Genomic DNA, 23,592 nt, shown 5'->3' with positions numbered 1-23,592 from the left:
AGGGGTTAGTGACAGGCAGCATGCCAGCCCGCACACGCAGCATGCCAGCCCGCACACGCAGCACGCATGCAGTCCTCAAACTTCTGTACCTTCAGCACCATGGCATGTGGCCTATGTGCTCTCTGGAGAGCACAGGGTGCGTGGCCCAGTGTGTCTGTGTGAGGCCGGGTCCCAATGGTTCATGGGAAAGGCCACTCACGGTCCAGGGAAATGAGCAGGCAGCTAATTTTAACCACGAGCAGCAGAGTGACCTTGGTACGGGGCGTGGGGGTGGGGAAACTGCCACAGAGATGCCCCTAGATGGTACCCAGGCCCTCCCCGAAGTCCCGGGGCCGAGATGAGAGCGCCCTGTCACCGTCCCGCCTCCCTTCCTCCCGCCATGCTGTCAGCCCAGGACAGCCTCGCCCTCACCTCATCACTCCTCGGGATCCGCCTCAGACCCGTGGGGACTGGCTCCCGTCAGACCCTGTCAGCCTCCGCTGCCCAGGGAGCTGGGGCCGAGCTTTGGGTGGAAATGGGGAGGATGGGTCAGGGATGTGGAAGGGGAACAGAAGCCTGGCAGGCAGACCCCCCAGGTAGCCCTGGGGCAGGGGTCCTCTGACTAGGACTTGGCTTCCCAGCGTAAACTGGCGTCCTATCGCATGCACACTCCTGTGCAAAGTTAGGACGTCAGCTGCGGGGGTGTAGCTCCCTCGGAGGTAGGCACCCTGTGTCCACGTCAAAGGCAATGAGTCCGAGGCCCAGTGAGGGATCCCCGGATGCCACACAGGTCACAGGCAGAACCAAGAGGAAAAGGGGGCCCCAGCATGTCCTGTGGCTGCACTGGAGGGGAGCTGCCGAGGCCAAGGCCCCCACTTCCTGTGCTACCTGTGTGCCCAGAGCCTGGCTCCACCTCTTCCTGTTCACTGGCTGGAGGCGCTCAGGATGACCCGGGCAGGGCGGGGGGCGGGGGTACTCCGGCTGTGGAGCTGGCAGATGGCCTAGCTTCTGGGTCTTGGTTTTCCCATCCACAAAATGGGGCAGCACAGAACTGAGGCTGTCGCGTGCCTGAGGAGACCAAGCACAGTGATAAAGCGAGGTGTGGCTGTGAGCCTGGGCTGTTCCCATACCATCCCAGCAGCTTCTGAGGGTGAGGGCAGGTGGGCAGGTGGCGGGGCGAGGGTGGGCGGGGCAGCGCCGTGCCTGGGCTGCACATCTCCAGGGCCACACACGGGCCCGCAGGTCCCCCAGGGCCCACGGTGCTAGTTTCCCACTGTTGGTTTGCACCTACAATTTTTAACTCTGCCCCGTTATCTCCTGGCCACGCCCTCGGTCTATTTTCAGGTCTCCAGTGATGTCAGCAGAGCTGTAACTCTATGAGTCAGGCGGTCAGGGGTCAGTTCCGCTGCAACCAAGTCTGGCCACCTCACCTCTCCAGGGACGGTGACCCGGCCCAGAGTGAGAGTCCATTCATCCTGGTGGCCCGGTCCGTGCCAGGCGTTTCTCTTCCTGGCTTCCTTCCGCCACCCTTCCTGCACCCTCCCGTCACCCTCTAGGAAAGGTCTGCTTAGCCCCGTTCAAGGGATTGCCCCCGAGGGCGCCGGACAGACCACGAGGCTGTGCCCAGCTGGCCCTCCACGTAGGCCCGCGGAAGGAAGGCCTGGCTCGGGAAGACAGCCCCAAGGGCGACCAAAGTAAAGAAATGGGGTTATTATTACTGGCACAGACACCACGCGCCCCCCCCCCCCCCCCAAGCAAAACCAGACAAAAACAGAAAGCCACCGACATGGCAAGGACAGGGAGAAGCCAGAGCACATGTGCTGCTGCTGGAAGCGCAGAACCACCACCTCTCAAAGACCAAACCCGGAGCAGCGGCTGCTGGATCGAGACCCCACCCCACGTCACCAGCGGCATCACTCACAGCGGCTCCAACGCGGAAACAGATGAATAGACAGAATGTGGCATGTCCATGAACTGGAGCATTACTCATCATTGACAAAGGAATGGGGTTGTACCATAGGCCACAACATGATGAACCCCGAGGTCACATGGGATAAGGCATGGTCCAAGAGACACATAGTACAGGATTCTGCACATAGGAGGGGTCTGGACACTCAGATCCTAGCAATAGGCAGTAAGTAGGACCGGTCAGTGGGGGTTAGGGAGGGAGAGTTAGTGTTAACAGTGGCAGAGTTTCAGTCGGAAAAGATGAAAATATTCTGGATGGATGGTGTTGGCCATACTTAACACTACTCAATGCACACTTAGAGCTTGATTGGTTTTATGGTGTGTATATTCTACATGAAATCTCAAGCAGGGTGCCAGAAGCTCGTGCCTGCCATCCCAACCATGAGGGAGGCTGAGATTGTGAAGATCATGGTTCTGTCGTTCTAGGCCAGCCTGCGTGAAAACGTTCACAAGGCTTCATCTTAATAGAAAACAACAACTACCACCAAGCTGTGTGTAGTGGCTCATGACATCATCCCAGCGATTTACACTTCCTGGAGTGTAATAATAGGTGGACCGCAGGCCAGTATGCCCTGAGCCAAAAGCCAAAGTCTGTCTCAAAATCTTGAATGCAAAAAAGGCTGGAGTTGGGGCTCAAGGTGTAGAGCACATGCAAAACAAGTACAGAGCCCCGACATTAAAAAAACGAACAAACAAAAAAAACCTACCAAAACCAAGACATAAAAAGAAACTAGGGGCCCAGGGAAGCTCGAGCCCGGGACTCTATCAGAACCTGAAGGAATCTGTGTTGGGAGATTCCATACGACACATCACTAACGGCAGACCTTTTGAGAGAGTTGGCATTTTGATATGTGAGTTTGCTGATGGCTGGCCCAGAAGTGGGTGAACAGGCGGCATTTTGAGGTTAGGGGAAGACTGTGCACAATGAGGTCACAGTGGTACCTAGGGCAGCGCACCTCGCACCTCACCCAGGGCACGGAGCACACAGCTCACGGTGCACACAGCAAGCTCGTTAATGGCCCTCACCACGGCTGGATCTCAGAAAGGGCATCAGTCAGGAGGGAAGATGATGACAAGTTTGGCAATTCTGCCTTTTTTTTACTGCTTAAAAAATGCCTTTTTAAAGCAAGGTGAAACCAGACACATGAAGGGCATGTCTGGGATTCGTGGGGCGCTTTGGCCCTCCGGTGCTTGGCTTCATCATGGGTCTGGTGGCTGCGTCTCTGACCCTGGCACCCTTTCTCCTTACCCAGCAGGCCCCATGTTGCCAAGGATGTGTGGGGTGAGGGCGCCCTCTGCAGGCCCTGGAGGAAGTGACGGCTGGGTCTGCCGTAGCCCAGAGCTCACGTGGAATATGCCACCAGTAACCACGTGGACAAAGGTCAGCCGGGCAACTTTATTGTCTGAAAGTCCAGGTGCTGCGGGGTGGCCTAGGTCAGAAGGCCTGGCTCTGAGCCAGGGGGCAGAATGCAGATCAGGGTGGACCGTGCTATGAGGGCCGGTCCCGCCGCCTGCCCATCTCTGGACAGCGGCACCAGCCCTGCGCCCTGCACGGCCACAGTGGTCAGGTGAGCGCTGCGCACCAACACACTTGTAGACAAGAAGGTGAAGTACGAACGCCCCGCTGCCCCTTTGACCCGTGGAGGACTCACAGCCGCGGCTGCTGAGTGGGAAGCGCCTGGCGAGCACCACCCCGGCTGCCCGCAGCCAGGCTGGCCCCGGGGCGGCGGGCGGCGGCTAGGGCTGCAGCTCGTACTGGCCCTCCGTGGCCGTGTAGAAGTCCTCCAGCACCGACTGCAGGAACTCGAAGGTCGGCCGCTCCTCCGGCCGGCTGCGCCAGCACTCGGAGATGACGTTGCGGTACAGTTCCGGGGGACACGTGTCTGGGCGCGGCATGCGGTAGCCCCGCTCCAGGCTGCGGATGACCTCCGGGTTGCTCATGCCTGAGGGGGACAGACAGGGGCGTGGGAGGGGCAGGAAGGACAGCCGGAGGGAGGGGAGAGGCTTACAGGCGCAGATGCCCTGGCTTGCCTGGCTCTCCCCTCTCTTTCTCTCTCTCTCCTTTTGTGCCTGTACTGGGGCTTGAACTCAGGGCCTCATGCTCTGGCGTGGCTTTTGGGCTCAAGGCTGGTGCTCTGCCATCGGAGGAGCCACATCTCCACTTTCAGCTTTTTGCTGGTTTATTGGAGTCATCATGGACTTTTTTTTTTTTTAACCATCATGAACTTTTCTGTCCTGGCTGGCTTCAGACCTCAATTTCCTCAGCCTCCGAGTAGCTAGGATTACAAGCATGAGCCACCAGCACTCAGCCTTCTCTCTTTCTGTGAGATAGGGTCTCATCATGTAGTCTAGGCTGTCCTCCACATCAAACTCTTCCTGCCTCAGCTCCCGGAGTGCTGGGATTACAGACAGCATCACCAAGGGTCCTCTATTTGCTTTCTATTGTTTGGCGCAAGCCGGGCGCAAGCCGTGGTCTTTCCAGAGGCGGCTCCTCAAGGGCACCCTACCTTGTTGCCTCCAATGGCCAGGCACCTGGTGAGCCTCAGACGCCCCCAAACTCAGCCCTCCCCTTCAGACATGGGCTGGCAGGATCTGTGCCATGGGGACAGGCTTTGGGGAGATCCTGGGTGCAGGGCCCAGGCGACCTGTCCACTACTGAGACAAACCACAGGAGTGGACTTGCGTTCGGACCTGACCTTCGCCTCGATGGTGGCTTTGGGGGCTCCTTTGCCCTCTCTGGAGGAAGGGGCGCAGCGCAACGCTGGCGAAGGGCAGAACCCCACAATCCAAGCCTGTGTCTGGGTCTCTCTCTCTGCTTTTGATCCCCACTCTGTGCCTGGCGGCGGTCTCAGGCTCCAAGAACGGGGTGTCCCTCGGGCATGCAGGGGCGCAGGGGCGGGGAGGGGGGCCCGCAGGCGGCGGCCGCCTACCTGGGTAGGGTACACGGCCGTAGGTGACCAGCTCCATGAGGAGGACTCCGAAGGACCACACGTCCGCCTTGATGGTGAACACCCCAAAGTGGAGGGCCTCGGGCGCCGTCCACTTGATGGGGAACTTGGCTCCTGAGAGAAAAGAATCCCAGCAGCTCCAAGGGGTGCATGGCTGACCCCCCCCAGCCACCCCTCCTGCCCCTTCCTCGGCCCCATGGCTGGCCACTGGACCCAGTGAGGCACATCTAGAGCCATGAGGACCTGAGGCCAGGGGCTGGGTGAGTGGGGCCCTTGGGTTGGGGGCGCCACTCCCCCTATCCTTAGGGATCCTTCCCAGGATGAGGATAAGTTCAGAGAGGCTTTGGGGAGCCAGGAGGGAGGCGGGGAGGGGGAGGGAGGAGGCGGGCAGGACAAGGCTGGGGGACTCTGCTCACCCTCTTGGGCTGTGTATTCACTATCCACGATCCGGGCCAGCCCGAAGTCTCCAATTTTGCAGCACAAAGTCTCAGACACCAGGATGTTGGCTGCCCGCAGGTCGCGATGGATGGAATTCATGTGTTCAATGTACGCCATTCCTTCGGCAATCTGCGGGGACAGATTCCTCTCCAGGGGAGGGCAGGGACAGCGCCGGCCCGCCTCTGCGCACAGCCCTGTGGGAGAGGCAGCCCTGCCTGCCCTCAGTCAGCCTGGGTGCAGCCTGCCGTCCTCTGGCAAGGCTGCGGGGCGCAGGGAGGTGGTGCATGCACACACGGGTGCATGCTGTGGGGAGCGTTCTCTCTTCCCCAGCACGCCTCCTGCCCTCCCTCCCAGACAGCTGTCTCCAAGAGGCTGTAAGCAGCCATAGCAGAAGGATGCTTGGAGGCGAAGATGGCCCTCAAGAGAGGGAGGGGGAGGAAAAGGGAGCTGGGCTTTGCCTGGGACACCCGGTGTCCAGCAAGCCCTGTCACCTCCCTCAGAGGTCACGCTCTGACTTGAGCAAGACACAGAGTGAGGGCGAGCATTAGAAGAAGCACAAGGTCCTGAGTGCAAACCCCAGCACCACCAGGAGGAGGAAGAGAAGGAGGAGGGGACAAGGGAGGAAGAAGAAGAGGAGAAGGGGAAGGAGAGGAGGAGGAGAAGGGGAAGGAGGGGAGGAGGAGGAGGAGGAAAAAGGGCAGCAGGAGGCGGCGGCGGCTGCTTGTGGATGAGGCCCTAACCCTGCACCTGCTCTGGGCACTCAGGAAGTGAGAGCAGAATCCAGGGAAGCAGAGGTGCACAGCAAGGGAGCTTCCCCTCCCCCCCCCCATCCAGCGTCTGGCTAGGCCAGCTGTGTGGCGTGGCGAGAGCCCCACCCCGAGCCGCGCCCAGCCTCAGCCACCTGTTTCCACTTGCAGCAGTGTCTGCAGCATGCACTTATGTTATTCCCTTGCTAAAGCGGCGAGTGCAGGACGCCGACACCTTCTGGGCGGCGTTCGTAGTACCCAGCTCATCACCTACTACTTGTTGACCAGTACTGGAAACGCACCCCAAGCCCAGATGGGTGGGCCCAGACCTGTTTCCACAGAGAAGCCGCCGCTGCGGGTGCCACCAGGCGGTGGGGGCTCAGAGCTCTCTGCAGTCAAGCTGCCTCCTGGAGCTGAAGAAACTAAGCCGCAATCACCAGTGATGGGGGAGAAACTGAGGCTAAGACAGAGCACCAACTGTCTTGCTTCCATGTAGGAAACGTTAGTAGAAATGGCTGTGACTCGGTCCTGCTGACAGGGCCATCAGGAAGGAAGCAGAGGCCCTCTGGTTACCGGGTGTGGCACGTATGCCTGGTGTGTATGTGCACCTGCTCGTGTAAGTGCACACGTGCGCAGAGGCCAGCGCCTGGCTTAGAAGTTGTCCTCAGGGAGGGGCTGGCTCTTCCAGCTCTCAAACCCTGGTGTCTGAGCGCATGGAGGTCTGGAGCCCACGGCCCTTGCAGACTTTGCCCCTGGGCAATCCAAGCGTTGCAGCCAGGACTGCGAAAGCCAGGGGCAGGGCGAGGGGAGGAAGAGGAAGACGGCGCAGACGGGCTGTTAGAAACCAGGCACCAGCGCCAATTTTCCACGTCCATCTCACTGGCTGCCTTAGAGGTGCCTGCTCACCGCAGTGGAAAAATCTGTGCCTCCGTTCCTGCCATGCTAGCAGTGGCAGATAACTGTGGTTAGGGTGCAGCGAGGTGATCCCTCCCCAGCAGTGTGTGTGTGTGTGTGTGTCACAGGCTGACCGCAGACCACAGCTTTCCCGCTGAGAGCTATAGGTTTTAACAGACACACCCCAGGGCCACCAGATGCTACATCAGCACCGTCCGCTGACGTCTCCCGGGGAGGAAGGAGCCCGCCCCTTCATTCTGCTCTCCCACAGAGTCTAGCACGTTCTGGATGTGACCCAAAGGGACACAGAGGGCCGCTCCGGGCCGCGGAGAGGGCCTGGAACCTTGAGATTCCCTGAGGGCAGAACTGCCCCAGAACTTCTCAGCGTAGGAGTGTCCCCGCACTCTATGCGGCTCATGTGGCCGAGCCAATCCCAGGGTGGCACCCGGACCTGGGACTGGTGACACAAGGCCAGTGTTTTTATAGCCGCCTCGTACAGAAGGTGGCATACACGGCCATCATACCTCTCCTGGGCTCTCACAGCACCACTGCCCTCCCCTCCTCCCCTCCTCCCTTCCTCTCTCCAATGAAAGCATTCTCATCTGTCATGGCTGCCCAGAGTCGGGACTACATTTCCCAGAATCCCTAGCAGCGGCTGATCCAGGGGGCATGTAGCCAGGTCAAAGAGATGTCTCCAGAGGGAGGAAGTAGCCTGTTCTGGAGGTGTCCATGCAACCATCTTGAACAGCAAGCCGCCGTGCTAAGATTCCCTGCAGGCAGAAGAAACTCAGGGGTGGAGGCTCCTACCTGCCCGGCCTGTCCGGCTCTGGACATTGACACAGTCACACCGTCAGGGTTTCTGGGTCTCACAGTCTTGCCTGGGTCTAACCCACCCCAGGGGACGCCGTGACCCGCAGGGGGCACGGGGGGGGGGCAGCCCTCCCTCCAGGAGCCCTCAGTGCGTGCGCCTTCACCAACCTGGGCCGACATGTCGATAAGTCTTGGGATGGACAGCCTGCCTCCTTCCTCTGTCTTCAGGAAGTCCAGCAGGCATCCTAGGGAAAGACAGTGCAGCTGCGCCCCGGGCCTCGCGGGCCTTGGAGCGAAGCCCCTAGCCACCCAGAAATGAAGTCTCAGCCAGGTCTGGGGACCACGGGAGGAGGGAACTGGCTCTGCATTTGGCACTATTTCCCGAAAGGGCATTTCCACGTGTGATTAGCTCAGCCATCTTCCCTGGCAGAGACTGACGGGGGACAGCCCCAGAGCAAGAAAACACCAGGACAGGGAGACCTGGAGTGGGGACAGAGGGAGCTGCTCCTCCTGCTCAGCTGAGGAGATTACCCATCATGCAGTTCACCCGCACACTGCTAGCCAAGGTGCAGCCCCTGGCCCGGGTGGCGTCCCCTGGCCCGGGCTGCCACGCCAGCCCCCTCAGCCACACTTAGTTGGCACAGCCATGTTAAGGCCAGAGGAAGCAATATGGCATCTGGGTGATGGGAGGTCAGGAGGAGGTGATAGAGGCTAGGGCCTGGACCCCGGTCTGCGGGTCACGAGGACACCTGTGCCCAGCCCGGTGTGTTCACACCACTGTGCGTGGACCGGTGGCCGGGAAGGGCTGGAGCTGGAAGCAGAGCCACCTGTGGATATCCAGCCTGCGTGCTCCTCCCACCGCCCCCCTCCCCTGCCCAGCATAGCCAATCAGGTGCTTCTGAGTCTCCAGGAGCTCCGGAAGTGGAAGCATGGGCTACACTGCCCCTGCGACTGTGAGAACCACTCCGCCCTTTCCCTCCTCCCTCTTCTCCACGCACCCGCATGTCCAAAAGCAGCGGGACACAGCTAGTCCAGCTCCTGGCCAGGCAAGCCCAGGGCCCGAGCCCAGGGAGGGAGGGAGGGGGAGGGAGGGGGCCCACCTCTGGCCATGTACTCCGTGACGATGTATATGGGCTCCCTGGTGACCACGGCGTAGAGCCGCACCAGCCTCTTGTGCTGCAGCGTTTTCATGAGGTTGGCCTCGCCCAGGAAGGCTTCCGAGGACATGGTTCCCTCCTTCAGCGTCTTCACGGCCACCTTTATGTTGTTTTTGTAGTAACCTGGGCCCGTAGGAGCAGAGAAGATGGACAGCCCTGGCTTGGCTGGCGAGGACTGCCGGCACGGCTTCCCTGGCCAGCCCTGCTCCCGGGCTGGGGCACCGGTCGCACCTCGTGAAGGCACAAGCCCGCCCGGGCAGCCCCCTGCCATTCCCAGCCTCCAGCGGGCCAGGCTTGGCCCTGTCTGGGGAAGGTGTGGCCCAGATCCGGCTCTGCGTGGAGACCCAGCAGCTCCTGCCCGAGGCCGGATGGAGACCCAGCTCCAGGGCTGAGGCCCAGAGCCGTGGGTGGAAGCGCCGGCCAAGCAGGAGCTGTGGTCAGCGACAGGGGCGATGGGAAGGTGCTGGGACCACCGGACACCGGCTGCCACAGCCCCACACCAGGGCGGCGGCCTTTGTCCAGCCAGCACCCGGCCAGGATTGGGCTGGGAGGGCTGGATTCTCTTTCCCTCCACCATCAAGGAACTCTAACCACCGCGGGCCAGTCCCTTCTCAGCTGGGGCCTCAGGCCCTCAGGGCCTCTCGTGATGGTCTCTCGGCCTCTCCCCTCACCAGGCTTCCTGGGGAGTCCGGTTCCCTGTGATCCACACTGTGCCATCTGCTCCCCCCACCCCCAGGATGTAGGGCGGGGAAAGGGGCCGCCCCAACTCACCCATCCAGACCTCTCCAAACTGCCCAGACCCGAGTTTGCGGACTAGCTTGAGTGACTGCCGGGGGATTTCCCACTCGTCCTGCGCCCAGGGGTTCTGGGGGGCCAAGGCCACACAGGGCAGCGCCAGCTGCTGGCACAGCCCATCCCCCTTCTCTGCAGCAGGAAAGAAGAGAGTGGGGTGCAGGGCAGGGCGTCACTGGGAGCCACCCGAGTCCCCACGGTGTCCCCTTGCTCCCTGGAACGTGATGTGTGTCCCCCACCACGTGTGTGTGTGTGCGCGCACGCGCACTGTGTGTGTGTGTGCACACTGTGTGTGTGTGTGTGTGTGTACACTGTGTGTGTGTGTGTGTGTGCGCGCGCGCACACACTGTGTGTGTGTGCACACTGTGTGTGTGTGTGTGTGCACTGTGTGTGTGTGTGTGTGTGTGCGCGCGCGCACACACAGAGTAGGGCAGCATGCCTAAGAGTGAAAACGTGTCTTTCTCCTCATGGCTGAGCCAGTAGAGGGCGCTGCATCATTCAATCTTGGAGGTGACCAATCCCTGAGGCCTGGCTTCAGTCTGCCTCCCTCCTCCCACTCCCAAACTGTCCATAAGTTAATAGAGATGGGGGGGTCCTCTTGCATAAACCCCACCCACCACAGGCACCCCTCTTACTGGAGTAGTGCTGCACCAGGGCTTGGAGGGAGGGGAAGGTGATCCTGGGGGAGATGTAATAGCCCCCTTCGTCCAGCGAGCGGATCTTATAGTGCTTGACCACCTCCCCCTGGGAGCTCACGTCCTTCACAGACAGGGAAAAGGCACCTAGAGGGTTAACAAGATAAAGGCCCCGAGGCGAAGGAAACACGAGGGAGTTCAGGAAAGTCTGTGCTCCATTTCCATGGCTTCCAGCAGAACCTCCGTCTTCCTTCATCAGAACCTCGGAGCAGTGGGACAGCCCGGCTCACCCCAGCCTCCACCCCACCGCCAGACCATGTGGCAACCATTTGCCACGGAACACGGAGAATGGGGACTCCTCAAGGAGCCTCTGAACCCCACCCCAGTGTCCTTGGTAGCGGGGTGAGAAATTTCCCAGGAGTCTGTTCAATTTCACCGCTGCTTGTCTATGTATTTGTCATCCGTCCCCTGGCTTCTCCACACACAGCAGGTAGCAGATGCCGTGGATCAAGAACAAGTTAGGTTAAAAAAAATGCCAGCTAAAACCTCCTTTCCTTGGACGTGTCTTTGAAAAGCGCCCCTTGCTCCCAGAGTCTGTCTGAGAGAGGAGGTGAGGTCCCGGCCAGTCCCCGGGGCTCCTCCTGCTGTTCTCCCCAGCGGCCACCAGGGGTCAGTATTGGACACATCGTTCTCCACCATTCCCTGAAGCGCTGCCCTTCTCCCCGGTCACAACCACCACTGATCTCAGACTTCTTCCCACTGACCAGCCTTTCCTTCACCACCTCCCTGCAAAAGGAGGCCGAGAGGCCAGAGGCTGGGGCTACCCCTCCCGCCTCCCTGGTGCCCACTGTGGCCCCAGGACCCATCTCCTCACACACTGCAGTGTGTGTGGGGGGGGAGAAATCCTTATCACAAGCCAAGGATCCCTGGCTCTCCTCCACTAGGCAAAGCTCATGCCTTGGGGTCCTCTCCCCCACCACACTGCCCCTGTGAGGACTACAACCAATCAGCACTGTTTTGTTTTTCCTTTTGCACTGGTTGTTTCTGGATGGAGTCTCGCTTCCTGCCCAGGTGGGCCTGCCAGTTGTGTTTCCCAGCTAGCCGGGGTGACAGGCTCCCCCCCAGCTAGTGGAAAAGGCCGGATCTCACAAATAGACCCAGGAAGCCTATAAACCTTAATCCTCCTGACCTCGGCCTCCCAGCTCGCCAGGATGACACGTTTCAGCCACCAGCACCCGGCCTGGGTACTTTTCTTAGCGAGACTCTCTCCACCCAAGCCAGGAGGAAGACCGGGAGGAAGCTGCTGCTTCTCGTCCCACAGCAAGGCCCTGCAGGGCCTCCAGCGCCCACCGGGCCAGCAAGGGGACACAGCTCACCTTTACTGGTCTCGCTCTCCCGGATGAGGAAGGAGCCGGCCTTGTTCATGGGTGCCAGCAGCTGCCTCTCCGCCTCTTTCCGGCTGATAGTCCTGAAGAACCACCTGCAAAACAGCACAGGCAGAGCGCCATGCCAGGGGCAGCCCTCTCCCCCCAGAGAACAGTTCCAAAGCTGACCCCGAGGCTGCGCCTCGTCTTGTCCCGCAATCTCCTCCTGTCTGCCTTCCTAGCTCTTTTCCTGAAACTGGCCTAGAGCATTGTCTGGGTGACTCTAATACGGTCGCTTTGCAAAGATGCACAGGATCCCGCCCTCTCTGATGCTCTGGCTGCTGCCATCCCAAACCCGCCCGGCCTCCCAGTGCTGAGTGAGTGAACTCGCCCGGGAGCTGGGAGCCTGGAGTCCTGCCGTCCTGCCCCCCGGGCTGCTCAGGGTGGAGGTGCCCACGCTCCCGCTCACCCGTCTCGAGAAAGGCCCAGCGCCCAGGGTGGCAGGCAAGAGGGAGGAGCTGCCTGCCACCTGCTGTAACTCCTGCCCCAGCCACGGGCCGCATGACGCAGGCCCAGACCCAGGGCGCTAACGATGCCTCCTGGAAGCTGGTGGCGGGGTGCTGGGAACCCCGCTGGGTCCAGTTCCAACCCGAGTCCATCCCTGGAGACTACAGGGCGTGGTGACTGGTGCTGGCCTGCACCCCCCCGGTGTCCGCCTGCGCGTCGCACACCACTGGTGGCACTGGGGAAGCTCCATTGAGAGAGCCAGGGACGGCAGCTCTGGCTCTATTGTTTGTGTCGTGCCGTATTAGGGCTCGAACCCAGGGCCTCTCACTTTTGCCCAGCTTTTTCACTGAAGGCTGACCCTCTACCACTTGAGCCACACCTCCTTGTTCTGCTTTTTGCTGATTAATTGAAGGTAAATTGTCTCTTGGGTTTATCTGTCTGGGCTGGCTTTAAACCCTGATCCTCAGCTCCCGGCCTCCTAAGTAGCTGGGGTGACCGACAGGGTGAGCCACCGGCGCCTGGCCGGTTCTTGCTTTAGAGGGGAGGAGTAAGTTCCTCGGGAAGCAAGACTCCAATGCAGAGGTGCTGGGGACGGGCGGAGGCCAGCCCCTTCCCCTGCCCTCCGAAGTCTCGTCCGGAGCCTCAAGCCCCCCACTAGCCCCAGGTCTAGCACTGCCCCCTGCCCTGAACTCTCAGGGAGAAGCCGCCACCACTCCTCTGGTTCAAGGCTGCTGTGTCCATGGACTTACTTCTCCACTTCCAGGGACTCTACGGCGGCCACAAAGTTGCTGGGCACGAGGCCTTCTCTTCCCGTGACAAGCGACTTGGCCAGCCACCACTCTCCGGTTCTGAGGGGAGAGGGAAAGGGAAAGAACTCAGCAGAGGTCCGCACGCCCCGTCCCCCGTCACCACGCTGTGTGTGCAGCTTGGGGTGAGGCGACCACTAGACTTCCCTGTGCAGGGAGGAAGGATGGCGCCCCCTGCAGGAGAGAGCTTGCCCAGACAGCCTGAGTGCCCCAGCAGGCCCGGTGTAGATGAATCTAAGGACTGGGTTGGGACTGGCTGCAGAAGGAGAAGCCATTGTCCGTGGCAAAACCCAGGAACAAGCCCTCCCCTCCCCCCCCCTCCGCAGAACAAGCCTTCCAGGACTGAGAGCAGACATGGTTGGGGGGAAATCTGCAGCATCGTGTCTCCAGAGGGCGACACAACTGACTCGGGTGCAAAGATCTCCCCGGGGACATCCAGGAAAGCACCGGGTGAACCCCAAGGGGGGCCTACAGGCCTGAGGAAACCAGGAGGGATGTATGGAGGAGGCTATGTGTGGCATGGGCTCTGAAGGATGTATAGGAGTTTAATAGCAAGCGGCAGAAAGAAGATGCCGAGCAGCTAGGAAAGGGACGAGGTAACTGAGGGACAGGCGGGCAGCCATGGAGGGCGTGGGGGGGGTCGGGGGGGCGGGGGGGAGGGAGGGTTGAGAGGGGGCGGCATTCAGGAAACTTACTCCTTCAAGACCTGCAGCTTCTCCCCCTTCACCATCTGCAGGTCCCGGTCATTCACCCCCTCGTAGTCATACAAGGCCTCCACAAAACGCTCCTCTGGAAGAACCAACAAGACATGCTGCCACCTGGGCTAGGGGTGGGGTCTGGGGAGGGGCGTGGGGACAGGGAAGACCTGGCAGGCTAGAGGGGACATTCTCATCCCGGAGGAGGCCTCAGGCCTGCAGCCTGCCCAGCCACGGGCCGCCCCATAGCCCAGCCGGCTTCCCTCTGAGCCCACTAAATCCCCAGCCAGCACAGTCCCCAGGCCGGCCACAGGAGGCAGCCGTGAGCTCCCCAGCGTGCTGCGCACCCAACCCCGGAGCCAGTGTTGGCTGACCCCTCATCCCACCCGCCCGCCCCCTCAGAGCACAGGCGCCGCGTCCTGGGGCCCGCAGCTCCACAGCCAGCGGCTGGCCGGCAGCACTGGCCAGCACCCCCGGCTACTCCTGGGAGGCTGCTGAACAGTGGCAGGAAGAGGCCCGGATGCCCCAGGCTGCCCCCCGCAGGGGGCCAGGCCCCGCAGCCTGGCCCGGTCTCCTGCAGGAGCCTGCATGTCCCGCACATGACATCCTTGGAGCGGGTGACAGGGCTCCCCGTGTACGGGACGTGAGTCCGTGAGCCAAGGCTGGGTGGATTTCCCTTTCCCGAGCCTCCTTTCTGGAGATGTGAACCCCTCCACACGAAAGCGGGGAGGAAGGGGTCCCCGGCAGGTTAAGGGACACAGAGACACGCTGGCCAGTTCCAGCACGGCTGGGGAGGGGGAGCAGCGGAGCTCCTCAGGACAGGCCCTGCTGTCACCACCTCACACCTGATCCCTTCTGCCTGCCCAGCCGGCCCTGCCCTGCCCCGCCCTGCCTGGGCCTCCGACCCAGAGGGCCTTGTTCACGCATGCCCTCAGCCCTGCAGTCCTGATGTCAGAGTGGAAGTGGAGTTAGGGAGGAGGAGGGAGGAGGAGGGGGTAGGGGGAGGAGGAGGGAGGCAGGAGGAGGAGGGAAGGCAGGAGGTGGCCTGGGAGTGGAGACAGGCCGGCACTCCCTGCAAGCCCCCCTCACCCCCCCCCAGGGAGGGAAGGTCGGTGCCATCCCCTCTGAAGTTGGGGCCCGAACCGCTGTCTGTACTTCCTGCAGCTCTTTGCTTTCATCCATACTTTGCAGGCATTTGTTGTTCCCATGCCCTGGCTCAGGCTCAAGACAAGAGGCCAGCCTGGTCTCTGGACAGCCCTGCAGGGGGGAGGTGGGCGGGGCGCGCTCTCTGCCCCGCAGAGCCTCCCCTCCCCATCCAGGAGGACCCCCCCCCCATCAGGCTGCTGTCTCCTGCATGGAGTTGGGCTCCCGGAGCCTCTTACCTCGGTCTGCGTGCTGGTCCGGGGGTGGAGGGGTGAGGTGGTTAAAGATGACCTGAGGCAGAAACAGAGTCCGTTCAGCAGCTGCGGGGTGCACAGGCCGGGCGGGGAGCAGCTGCGGGGTGCACAGGGCCGGGGACCCCGGACTGCGAGGGCCCGACCAGCTGCGGGACACAAGCCGGGCCAGCCCCAGAGGAAGCCCAGACACCCGGCACCTTTGCTCTGACCTGAGTGGAGATGCCCCCGGCCTTAAGGTGGGGGGGGGGGAAATCCCAGCTCTGCCTGTCAAAGATGACTTTTTAAAGAGTATTTAAGGTGTGTTTTCCTAAAACCAGAGCCCGGTGGGTACGGCTCTGCATCCACAGACCAGGGAACACGGCAAGAACAGCCAGCAACAGTCACTGACGGATAGATGATTTTACAACGTAGAAATAAGTCCAGGGGGCCCGTGGCGGGACACACACTGAGTGGCCGGGCGGTGACATGGACGCCGCCTCGCTGTGCACCACGCTGAGCTGGAACCACGGCTCAGAGCCCAAGCGCGACTCAGCGATGCACAGTCTACAGCGTGGACCCCAGAACCACGGTACCGAGGGGATGTGTGTCTCGGAGGGAGCACAGAAAGGCCCAGTGAGGAATGATGAACACATTTAGGGGGGCAGGGGACAGACGGGGGCAGACAGACTCTAGGACGTCATCCGCTCTGTGTTTGGATACAAGAGGTGATTGCTTGTGTTTTATTGTGCTTCTTTTCCTCCAGCGTGGACATTTGCGTTATGGGCATTCTTTGCTATCCCACACTTATTGAACAGATTTGAAGTAGACGTCTGCACGGTGTGCAGCTGCTCTAGGAACGCGTGATAAAAAAGAACGCGCAGGAAGCGGGGCTGGAGCAGCAGCTCTGACTCCAGGGGTCTCTGGGAAGCGAAATCATGAAATTGGATCCGTTTGTCCCTAAGATCCTTCATTCATTCCTTCAACAAACATCTCGTGTGCCAAGCACGGGCCTATGCTGGGCTGCCGCTGGGTGAGAGACCTGGCTCAGCTCTAAAATGGGACCAGCCGTCTTCATCCCTTCTCCAATGAAACCATGGCGTCCCAACCTGCAGGACTCCAACGGACGAGGCCTGCAGCCAGACAATGGGTACAGAGCCATCCGGAAACATGCCACTCTGAAATTCCCCCCAAGGCGCTGGCACCTTGTGTGTGTCCCGGTGTGTTGGGACACGCCCCCCCAACCCCCCACCTGTCACTTACCAGGGGTGGCAGTGGAGGGGGCACGTCGCTCTGGGGGCGGGCCTTCCTGGGGCCCTCCGCCTTCTGGCTGACCTGCCTTTTACTGCTCAGCAGCCCCATCCTGTGGAGAGCACAGAGCAGAGCAAGGTGAGGCCCCGGCCTCCGGCCTCTGCACCCGGGCTCTTCCTCCAGGCGGGACTGGAGGGTGGAGGCAGGGGCCAGCCAAGACTTGGGCATCACCAAGTGGATGAAGGAGTGGGGTGAGCTGGAGAGTGACATGCATTCTCTTTCTCGGTGGCAGCCCAGAGAAGAGAAATGCTCGGGCCTGACACAGCCCAAAGCTGCTGGCGTGGCTCTCAGGACCCCGGGGCACAGGCTCCTGGCAGAGCGGCGCACAGATTCTGAAGGGGCGTGCGCACCAGGTCCGTGACCTGCACTGTCATCTCATTTTGCCCCTGGCCAACTGTGTCACAGGAAAGTTGTGTGGGCACCGGGCTCCTGCGATGAAGGGGAGAGTTTGTTAGAACATGTGATACTAGACACGTAGGGCAGACGGACAGATCACACAAGATTGGAGGCCAACGACAGCTTTCCAGGAAAAAAAAAAAAAAAACAAGGTCAAGTTTGTTCTTCACAAACTTGAGTATGACCCCAGAGACCACACCATGAACTCCACCCATCCTTGCCGCCTGGGACCAGGAGCGGAAATAGCTGGTGCCAGCTAGTGAGTGCTGGCACAGAATCCCTGCTAGAGCCCCCCTAACGGGAGCCCACCCCTTCCCAGGCTCACATCCCACCAGCCCGACACTGTGGACCTTCCTCAGACTGGAAGAGCCCAAGGCACGCCTCTCTGAGGTGTGTCCTGAGTGTGTCTGCACCTTTTCCACATCTCTGGAACCAGGAGAGAGGGGTGTGTGTGTGTGTGTGTGTGTGTGTGTGTGTGTGTTCCTAGGTCTACAGGCTCTAGGACTGGGGCATAGTGCCTGAGCTTTTTATGCAAAAGGCTAGTGCTCTTACCACTTGAGCCATAGCTCCATTTCTGTGGGTTTTTTTTTCCTGATTAGTTGGAGATAAGTCTCACGGATGTATCCTGCCTGGGTTGGCTTTGAACTGCGATCCTCAGATCCTCCTGAGTAGCTAGGATTACAAGGCATATCTCGGGGTAGCATAATGCTGAAGACTGACCTGAAATACGTTTCTAGCGTCTGGTGTCAGGTAAGCCAGGCTGACCTAGGTTCAACCCGCCCCACTGCTGGACACGCAGGGGCCGGTGATGGCTCCTCGGATGCCGTGTTCTTTTGTTCCCTTGGTCGTAAGCACCAGGCTGTGTCAGCACAGTGAAGTACTCAGAGCCGGAAGGGACTCTGCTCCCTCGGTTAGCTAAATGGGCGGATGTATGTCTAAGTGCCGGCAAGTCAAGGAAGGCAAAATGACCGGCAGAGGAGGTTGTGTGCTCAGCAAGAAGAAGTCAATGACCTGGTAGCAACACCAGCAGAGGCAGGAAGGAAGGCGAAGGTGTAACTATAAGCCCTCACATACTCATCACCCACAGTGACGACGCTAACGTTTTCGCACAGTGTCCGAGACAAATTACAAACGTGTCCTCTCGCCTCCCCATACATCGCACACGTCTCTAGATCACGTGACTGCCACGTTGCTGTGTCCTGCCTAAGAGGATCGGCCAGACAAAGTCGCTGCGTGGTCAGAACCCACCGGCATCTCACACAGGCCTCTTGCTTGGTGGGTGTTTTTTTCCTCCTCTGCTTGGGATTCAAACGAGGTTCACACACCATTCCTGATGGCAGGCCTCCAACCGGACAGAGTCCTGTCTCCACGTGGGCTGGTTTCATGTCAGCGTCTAGAAAGCAGTCCTCTAGAACGTGTGCCACTTGGCTTCTTCACAGTGGTTCCCTCGCTGTCCCTCCTCCTCCCTCTGTGTTCATCACTGGGTCGGTGCCCCGGGCTGCATCAGCCCTGGCGCCTCTCCTTCCTTAGGCCGGGATGTTTTGTAGGAGTCATGTGAGCGTAACGCGGTGTGGCTTTAGTGATGCTAAGACACATGCAGATCCAGGGAGTCCCCAGCCCGATGGCGAGACACTGGCTGGCTTGTAGGGAGTGTGGGATGGAGTCATTCAGGCACCATGATGAAAGCCTTGTGTAGCACTTTAGAAGCCGCCGGTGCCCAGCTGGCGTCCACCCCAGCACACACAGGCCCAGCCTTAGCTCCCGGGAGACTAGCAAGGGCCTGATGGAGACACGCGGCTCTGTCCTTGCATGTCAGGGCCACTGCGCAAGTGTTCTCCCCAAGCCGACAGCCATGACCTACGGCCCTTGGCAACTCTGGGGAGCAGACACCCCTGTGGCTAATCCAGTGTGATAAACCAAACGTATTTCTGGGGTGGAAATTCTCTCCCCTCCTCTCCCCCCCACTGCGGTGAGGGCAATAGAAATGATTTTCAGACGATAAGAAGTTTGAGGTTCTGAGCAGAGTTCAGGAAGGAAGATGCTGTTCCTGCACAGCTGCGCTGGGTGTGTCCCCCCCCCCCCAGCTGCCTGCGTGCAGTTCCACAGCCGGCAAGCCTGAAATGTGCCAGGCAATTACGGGGGTAATAAAATCCCCTGTCTTTTTTTGGTGGGGAGAATACTGTAGATGTGTATATTTTTAAAAGTCCTCAGGCCCATGTCTGTAATCCAGCTACTTGGGGAGGCTGAGATCATGGTGTGATGTCAGCTCAGGAAAAACACTTGTGAGATGTATCACAATCCATAAGCCAGGCATGGTAGTTACACCTATTATCTTAGCTATGAGGAAGGCCATGGGCAGAGGATAGCCACAGGCAAAAATACCTGAAAAAAGCCAAGCCAAAGGCTCATCTGCCTACCCAACATTAGAACCCCAGAGCTAGAAGAAAAATGCATCCTTACAATAGCGACACCTCAGATCTAGGGTCACACTCAGCGTCACACTCATAGTGTCACACTCAGATAGCAATACAGCTATTTGTGTATTTTGTATTGATAGAACAAGACCTAACCTTTCCAGTGTTTTTACATTGTTTTCATTTTAAACACTAGGTGAGAAACTCACTCATGGACTCATTACTTTGGTGGAGTTAGCGTGTGCTGTGGGGCTTGAACTCTAGGTCGGGGCACTCTCCCTGAGCCTTTGTGCTCAAGGATGGCATTCTACCACTTGAGCCATGGCTCCACTTCTGACTTTTTGGTGGTTAAAAGTCTCAAGGACTTTCCTAGCTGGCTTTGAACTACCGTCCTCAGATCTCAGCCTCCTGAGTAACTAGGATTATAGGTTTTCCATTTGGCCTTGCTTGTGGAGTAGGTATTGTAAAACCCACTGAAGGACAGTCCTGCAGACCCTGGAAATTCTTTTCTCCCACGCACTCAAATAATCCTCTTATAAGGAAAATGAATTTCTTCTCTCCTCCATACAAGTGTTCATTATTTCTGAAGGGTTTTTTTTTTGACAAGAGGAAGTACCCTTTCTTCTGTGATAACCAGCATCACCGTGGTACTTTCCAAGGGTTTTTTTTTTTTACTCCTCCCCCTCTCCCCGTCCTCCCCTCTTCTCTGCTCCTCCCACCTCCTTCTACTTCTTCCCTCACTCTTCTTCCTCTGAAATAACCAGAAAAGGACATTATTGCAAATTAAAAAGATGACTGAGAAGTAATTAGCTTGTCTCGGTTGTTTGCTAGTGATGTGGAATATAAGTCAGTATAGAGTCAACAGAGATCCTAGACAACAAAATGGACATGAAAGCGGGGCTTGGTCGGGCAGCAGGACTGTGCGTGTCAGCACAGCTTGGGCCATGCAGTGAGACCTTGCCCCCAAACCAAACCAAACCAGCAATATCACCTCCAATAACACCATGAGTCCCTACACCCAGGCACACACTCAGGTCTACATCTAATGAAATATGCACCAGGTCTATTTAAAGAAAATTACACATCCTTGATAAAAGAAAAGGTCACAAGGCTCCCTATTATAAAAAGTAAGTTCTCTCAACTTGATAAAAAGATTCAGCATGTTATTTTATGAATGTTAACAAACCAGTTCTGGCATCTCTGTGCAGAGACAAAAGCCATAGAGGAGCCAAGAAGAGAACCGAGGGGGACTGTTAGGGATGGACTCTACTTCAAGACTTTCTCTAAAGCTACAAAGTGGTGTGGCCTGACCACTGGAACAAAACAGAGCCCCGAAATGACCTTCAACAAAGATCATTCAGCTCAACAGAAGGTGGAGAGTCTTGTCCAGAACTGTGATAGAAAACAACACCTGAACTCCTGCATGCAAAAGCTCAAGGGGCTCCAGACGCAGGACACATGTCCCTCACACTTCAGTTTGAAGTGAACCATGGGACCAAATATAAAATGTAAAACTAAGATAACTCAGGAGCCATTTAGGTGCCCTTTAAATGACTCTTTACATATATGAGCAGCCGTACAACCCAGGAACGCAAAGGAAATTGGTAAGTAGACTTTCTATTTACCAAAGAGAAATGAAAATGCATGACCTCAGTCAGCCTTGCTCTCAGTAAGTTTTCCTCAGAGTCGTTCCCAACTGGGAACCACAGAAGTGTGTGTGAGGTGGTGAGTGGGTTGGAGCAATTGTGGTTGTGATAGATTACTGGCACCTCCAGCGACACGGTGAGCTTCAGAAGTGCTGTGCATGCAGAAGAAGCCGAATGCCACCCCCCACACAGCAGAGAAGTCCGAGGGTGAAATACTAGACGGGCAGAGCGCAGTAACAAAGGAGGGTTGATGTGGGGAGGGGCTGAGCTGGAAGGGGCGCAGGCAGGCGAGGATGGAGCACTCTGATGCCCAGCCTGCATCTTTCATCTGCAACAGAGATGTTCATATTCATATTTATTAGAATTTTTGCTGGGTGCTATGGAGGACCTGCAAAATGTCTCAGACTTTTCTGTCCAGGCTGACTTCAAACTGGAATCCTCAGACCTTCTTGGCCTCCTGAGGAGCTGGGATCACAGACGTGAGCCACCAGCTCCCGGCTGTGAGGAATCTCATGCAGGCTAATTCTAAGTTTCTGTGGATGAGAAATGGATCCGGAACAGCGAAGATACCACAGAGAACAAGAGACACCTCCATCTTACAGACATCCGCTCGCTCTCTAAAAGTCATACAGTAGCATTGGCAAAGGGTGCATGCAAGCCACCAGGGACAAGAGGGGGACCCCCAGAGACCCCCACAGGTGGAGGTGTGGGGGAGGCCAGGAGACACTGAAGGTCATCTGGAAACAATACTGAGTCGACTGTTTTCCCATAACACAAAACTGTACCACACGTTGCCACGGCTTCCTAATCCCAGTCAGAGATCGACACCTCAAAGGCCAAAAGCTTAATGGTGAGGAAAACTCCACGAGAGTATCTTTAGAAGAAAGATCGGTAGTTGTGGAACTAACAAATCAAATATTATATAACAAAAGTTTGGAAGGTAGCCTCCATTTCCATGATTTGAAGTCCCCAAGGCTGACTCTGGGCTTTGTCTGCTCCTGCACAGAACACGGCACTTACTCCTGATAGTGGTGACGTTTAATTCCTTCTTTTTCAAGACTTTCTTTCTTTTCTTTTCTTTCTTTTTTGGTGCTAAACTTGGAGCTTGAACTCAGGGCTTAGGTACTTTTCTGAGCTTTTGTGCTCAAGGCTGGCATTCTACCACTTGAGCCACAGCTCCATTCCTTTTCTGATGCTTAATTGGAGATAAGAGTTTCACAGACTTTCCTGTATAGGCTGGCTTTGAACCGCAATCCTCAGATTTCAGCCCCCTTAGTAGCTAGGATCATAGGCATGAGCCACTAGCACTTTGCATTTTAGAAGTATTTTTGACAAATCAAAATAACATTTATATTCACATATTATTTTGGAGAACTAGCCAAGTTACTGTTATTATTGTAAAAAAAAAAGAAAGCTATTGCTTTTGGATACTGGTATTCTCTTATTAGTTCTTGCGCTTTGCCATTTATTTATCATGTGGAAGACAGATGTCATGTTTCATAATTTTTTCTTCCTTTTCTTGTTATATTAGAAGAAATATAATGAGAATATAATGAGAGAGTAAGCTCCACAACAACATTCAACAGTATCGCAGGTAGCAGGTACCTCGGTCTTCGGAATTTGGTTGTGAGCTGGCATTAAATAGCTAGATGTTTCTCTTTTTCTGAGTCTCAAGAAACCTTTATAGAAATGTTACTAAATTCTGTGGAATATCTTTTAAACACTTAGCTAGCCATTCAACCGTACTTTTCCATTTTGTCTTTCTGATTAGGATAAAATTTCACGAGCATGTTTTCTTAACATTGATGTGTTTCATTGTGAACTGAATTCTACCCTTCCAGAACATATCTATTGTGTTTGACCCAAATTGCTTGTTTTAGAAGTATTATTTTTTTGTTTATGTATCAGTAAGCTAAATCTATTTGCAGTTTTGGGTGCGATGATTTCTTTTTTCTTTCCTCTCCCTCCCATTCCTTCTCCTTTCCTTTCTTCTCCCTCTCCTTTCTTTTCTTAATATAGTCTCTTAACAGTCCAGGCTGTCCTTGAACTCACAACCCTCCAGCCTGATTCCCCTGAGTGCTGGAATTCCATGTATGTGCCACTGTACCCAGCCTAATGATTTATTAAGTGAGGACGCAAAACTTTATCTGAAAATAATGTACGCTCACCATAGGAAAACATCAATATGGAAGATTATATAGGAAAAGTGTGTCATAATTTCCATACTCAGAGGCTGTCTCTGTTAGTATTCTGTGTATTAGTCTTTTTGGAGGGGAGACAGCTGCCTTTTTAAACTTGTTATAAAACTGAAATCAATGTGATACAGGTTTAAAATGGAGTCTTGGAAGGAGACACTTGGTATAAAACTTAACGTACAATTTACAAGCACCCATGTCCCTTCAAGTCCAGCACTAAAGCTGAGCTGAAAATAATAACTAGTTTACACCATTTAAACACATTTCCCTTCCCTACTACCGTGTGTGTGTGTGTGTGTGTGTGTGTGTGTGTGTAAGCTATTTTCTATGATTCCTGGCACTACAGTCTAGATGTATACAGATCTGATGGGCAAGGAGACAGCATGGAAAGGTCTAGAAGAGTAGAGGAGGGAGAGTGTAAGAGGCAAGGCCTGAGGAGGCTGCAGGGTTAGTTAGGAGTGGTGGTATTGCCACCTGAGCACAGGGAAGTGGGAGGGGGAGGGGGAGGGGGAGGAGGG

General features: G+C 57.1%; 1 protein-coding gene across 3 annotated transcripts in view; it reads right to left on the bottom strand.

Annotated features, from left to right (window-relative positions):
• Window positions 1-3,586: 3,586 nt before the first annotated feature.
• The window catches only part of Blk (BLK proto-oncogene, Src family tyrosine kinase), a 29,833-nt gene continuing 9,827 nt past the window's right edge, over window positions 3,587-23,592 (bottom strand). For 2 of the 3 annotated variants that reach the window (XM_013024250.1, XM_013024251.1), the window contains 12 exons: window positions 16,376-16,475; window positions 15,122-15,173; window positions 13,740-13,833; window positions 12,988-13,086; window positions 11,744-11,847; window positions 10,368-10,514; window positions 9,712-9,864; window positions 8,884-9,063; window positions 7,952-8,028; window positions 5,312-5,462; window positions 4,878-5,009; window positions 3,587-3,890 (listed from right to left, as the gene is read on the bottom strand). In XM_013024250.1, the coding sequence (XP_012879704.1) occupies window positions 3,685-3,890; window positions 4,878-5,009; window positions 5,312-5,462; window positions 7,952-8,028; window positions 8,884-9,063; window positions 9,712-9,864; window positions 10,368-10,514; window positions 11,744-11,847; window positions 12,988-13,086; window positions 13,740-13,833; window positions 15,122-15,173; window positions 16,376-16,474 (1,494 nt within the window). In that variant the 5' untranslated portion in view covers window position 16,475 and the 3' untranslated portion in view covers window positions 3,587-3,684. The remainder of the gene's footprint in view (window positions 3,891-4,877; window positions 5,010-5,311; window positions 5,463-7,951; window positions 8,029-8,883; window positions 9,064-9,711; window positions 9,865-10,367; window positions 10,515-11,743; window positions 11,848-12,987; window positions 13,087-13,739; window positions 13,834-15,121; window positions 15,174-16,375; window positions 16,476-23,592) is intronic. The other variant, XM_013024252.1, reaches the window with a different exon arrangement.

Source organism: Dipodomys ordii, unplaced genomic scaffold, assembly GCF_000151885.1.
Source record: "Dipodomys ordii isolate 6190 unplaced genomic scaffold, Dord_2.0 Scaffold74, whole genome shotgun sequence".
Lineage (NCBI taxonomy): Eukaryota > Metazoa > Chordata > Mammalia > Rodentia > Heteromyidae > Dipodomys > Dipodomys ordii.
Note: the sequence above shows the minus strand (reverse complement) of the source record. Positions and strands in the feature narration are given on the sequence as shown.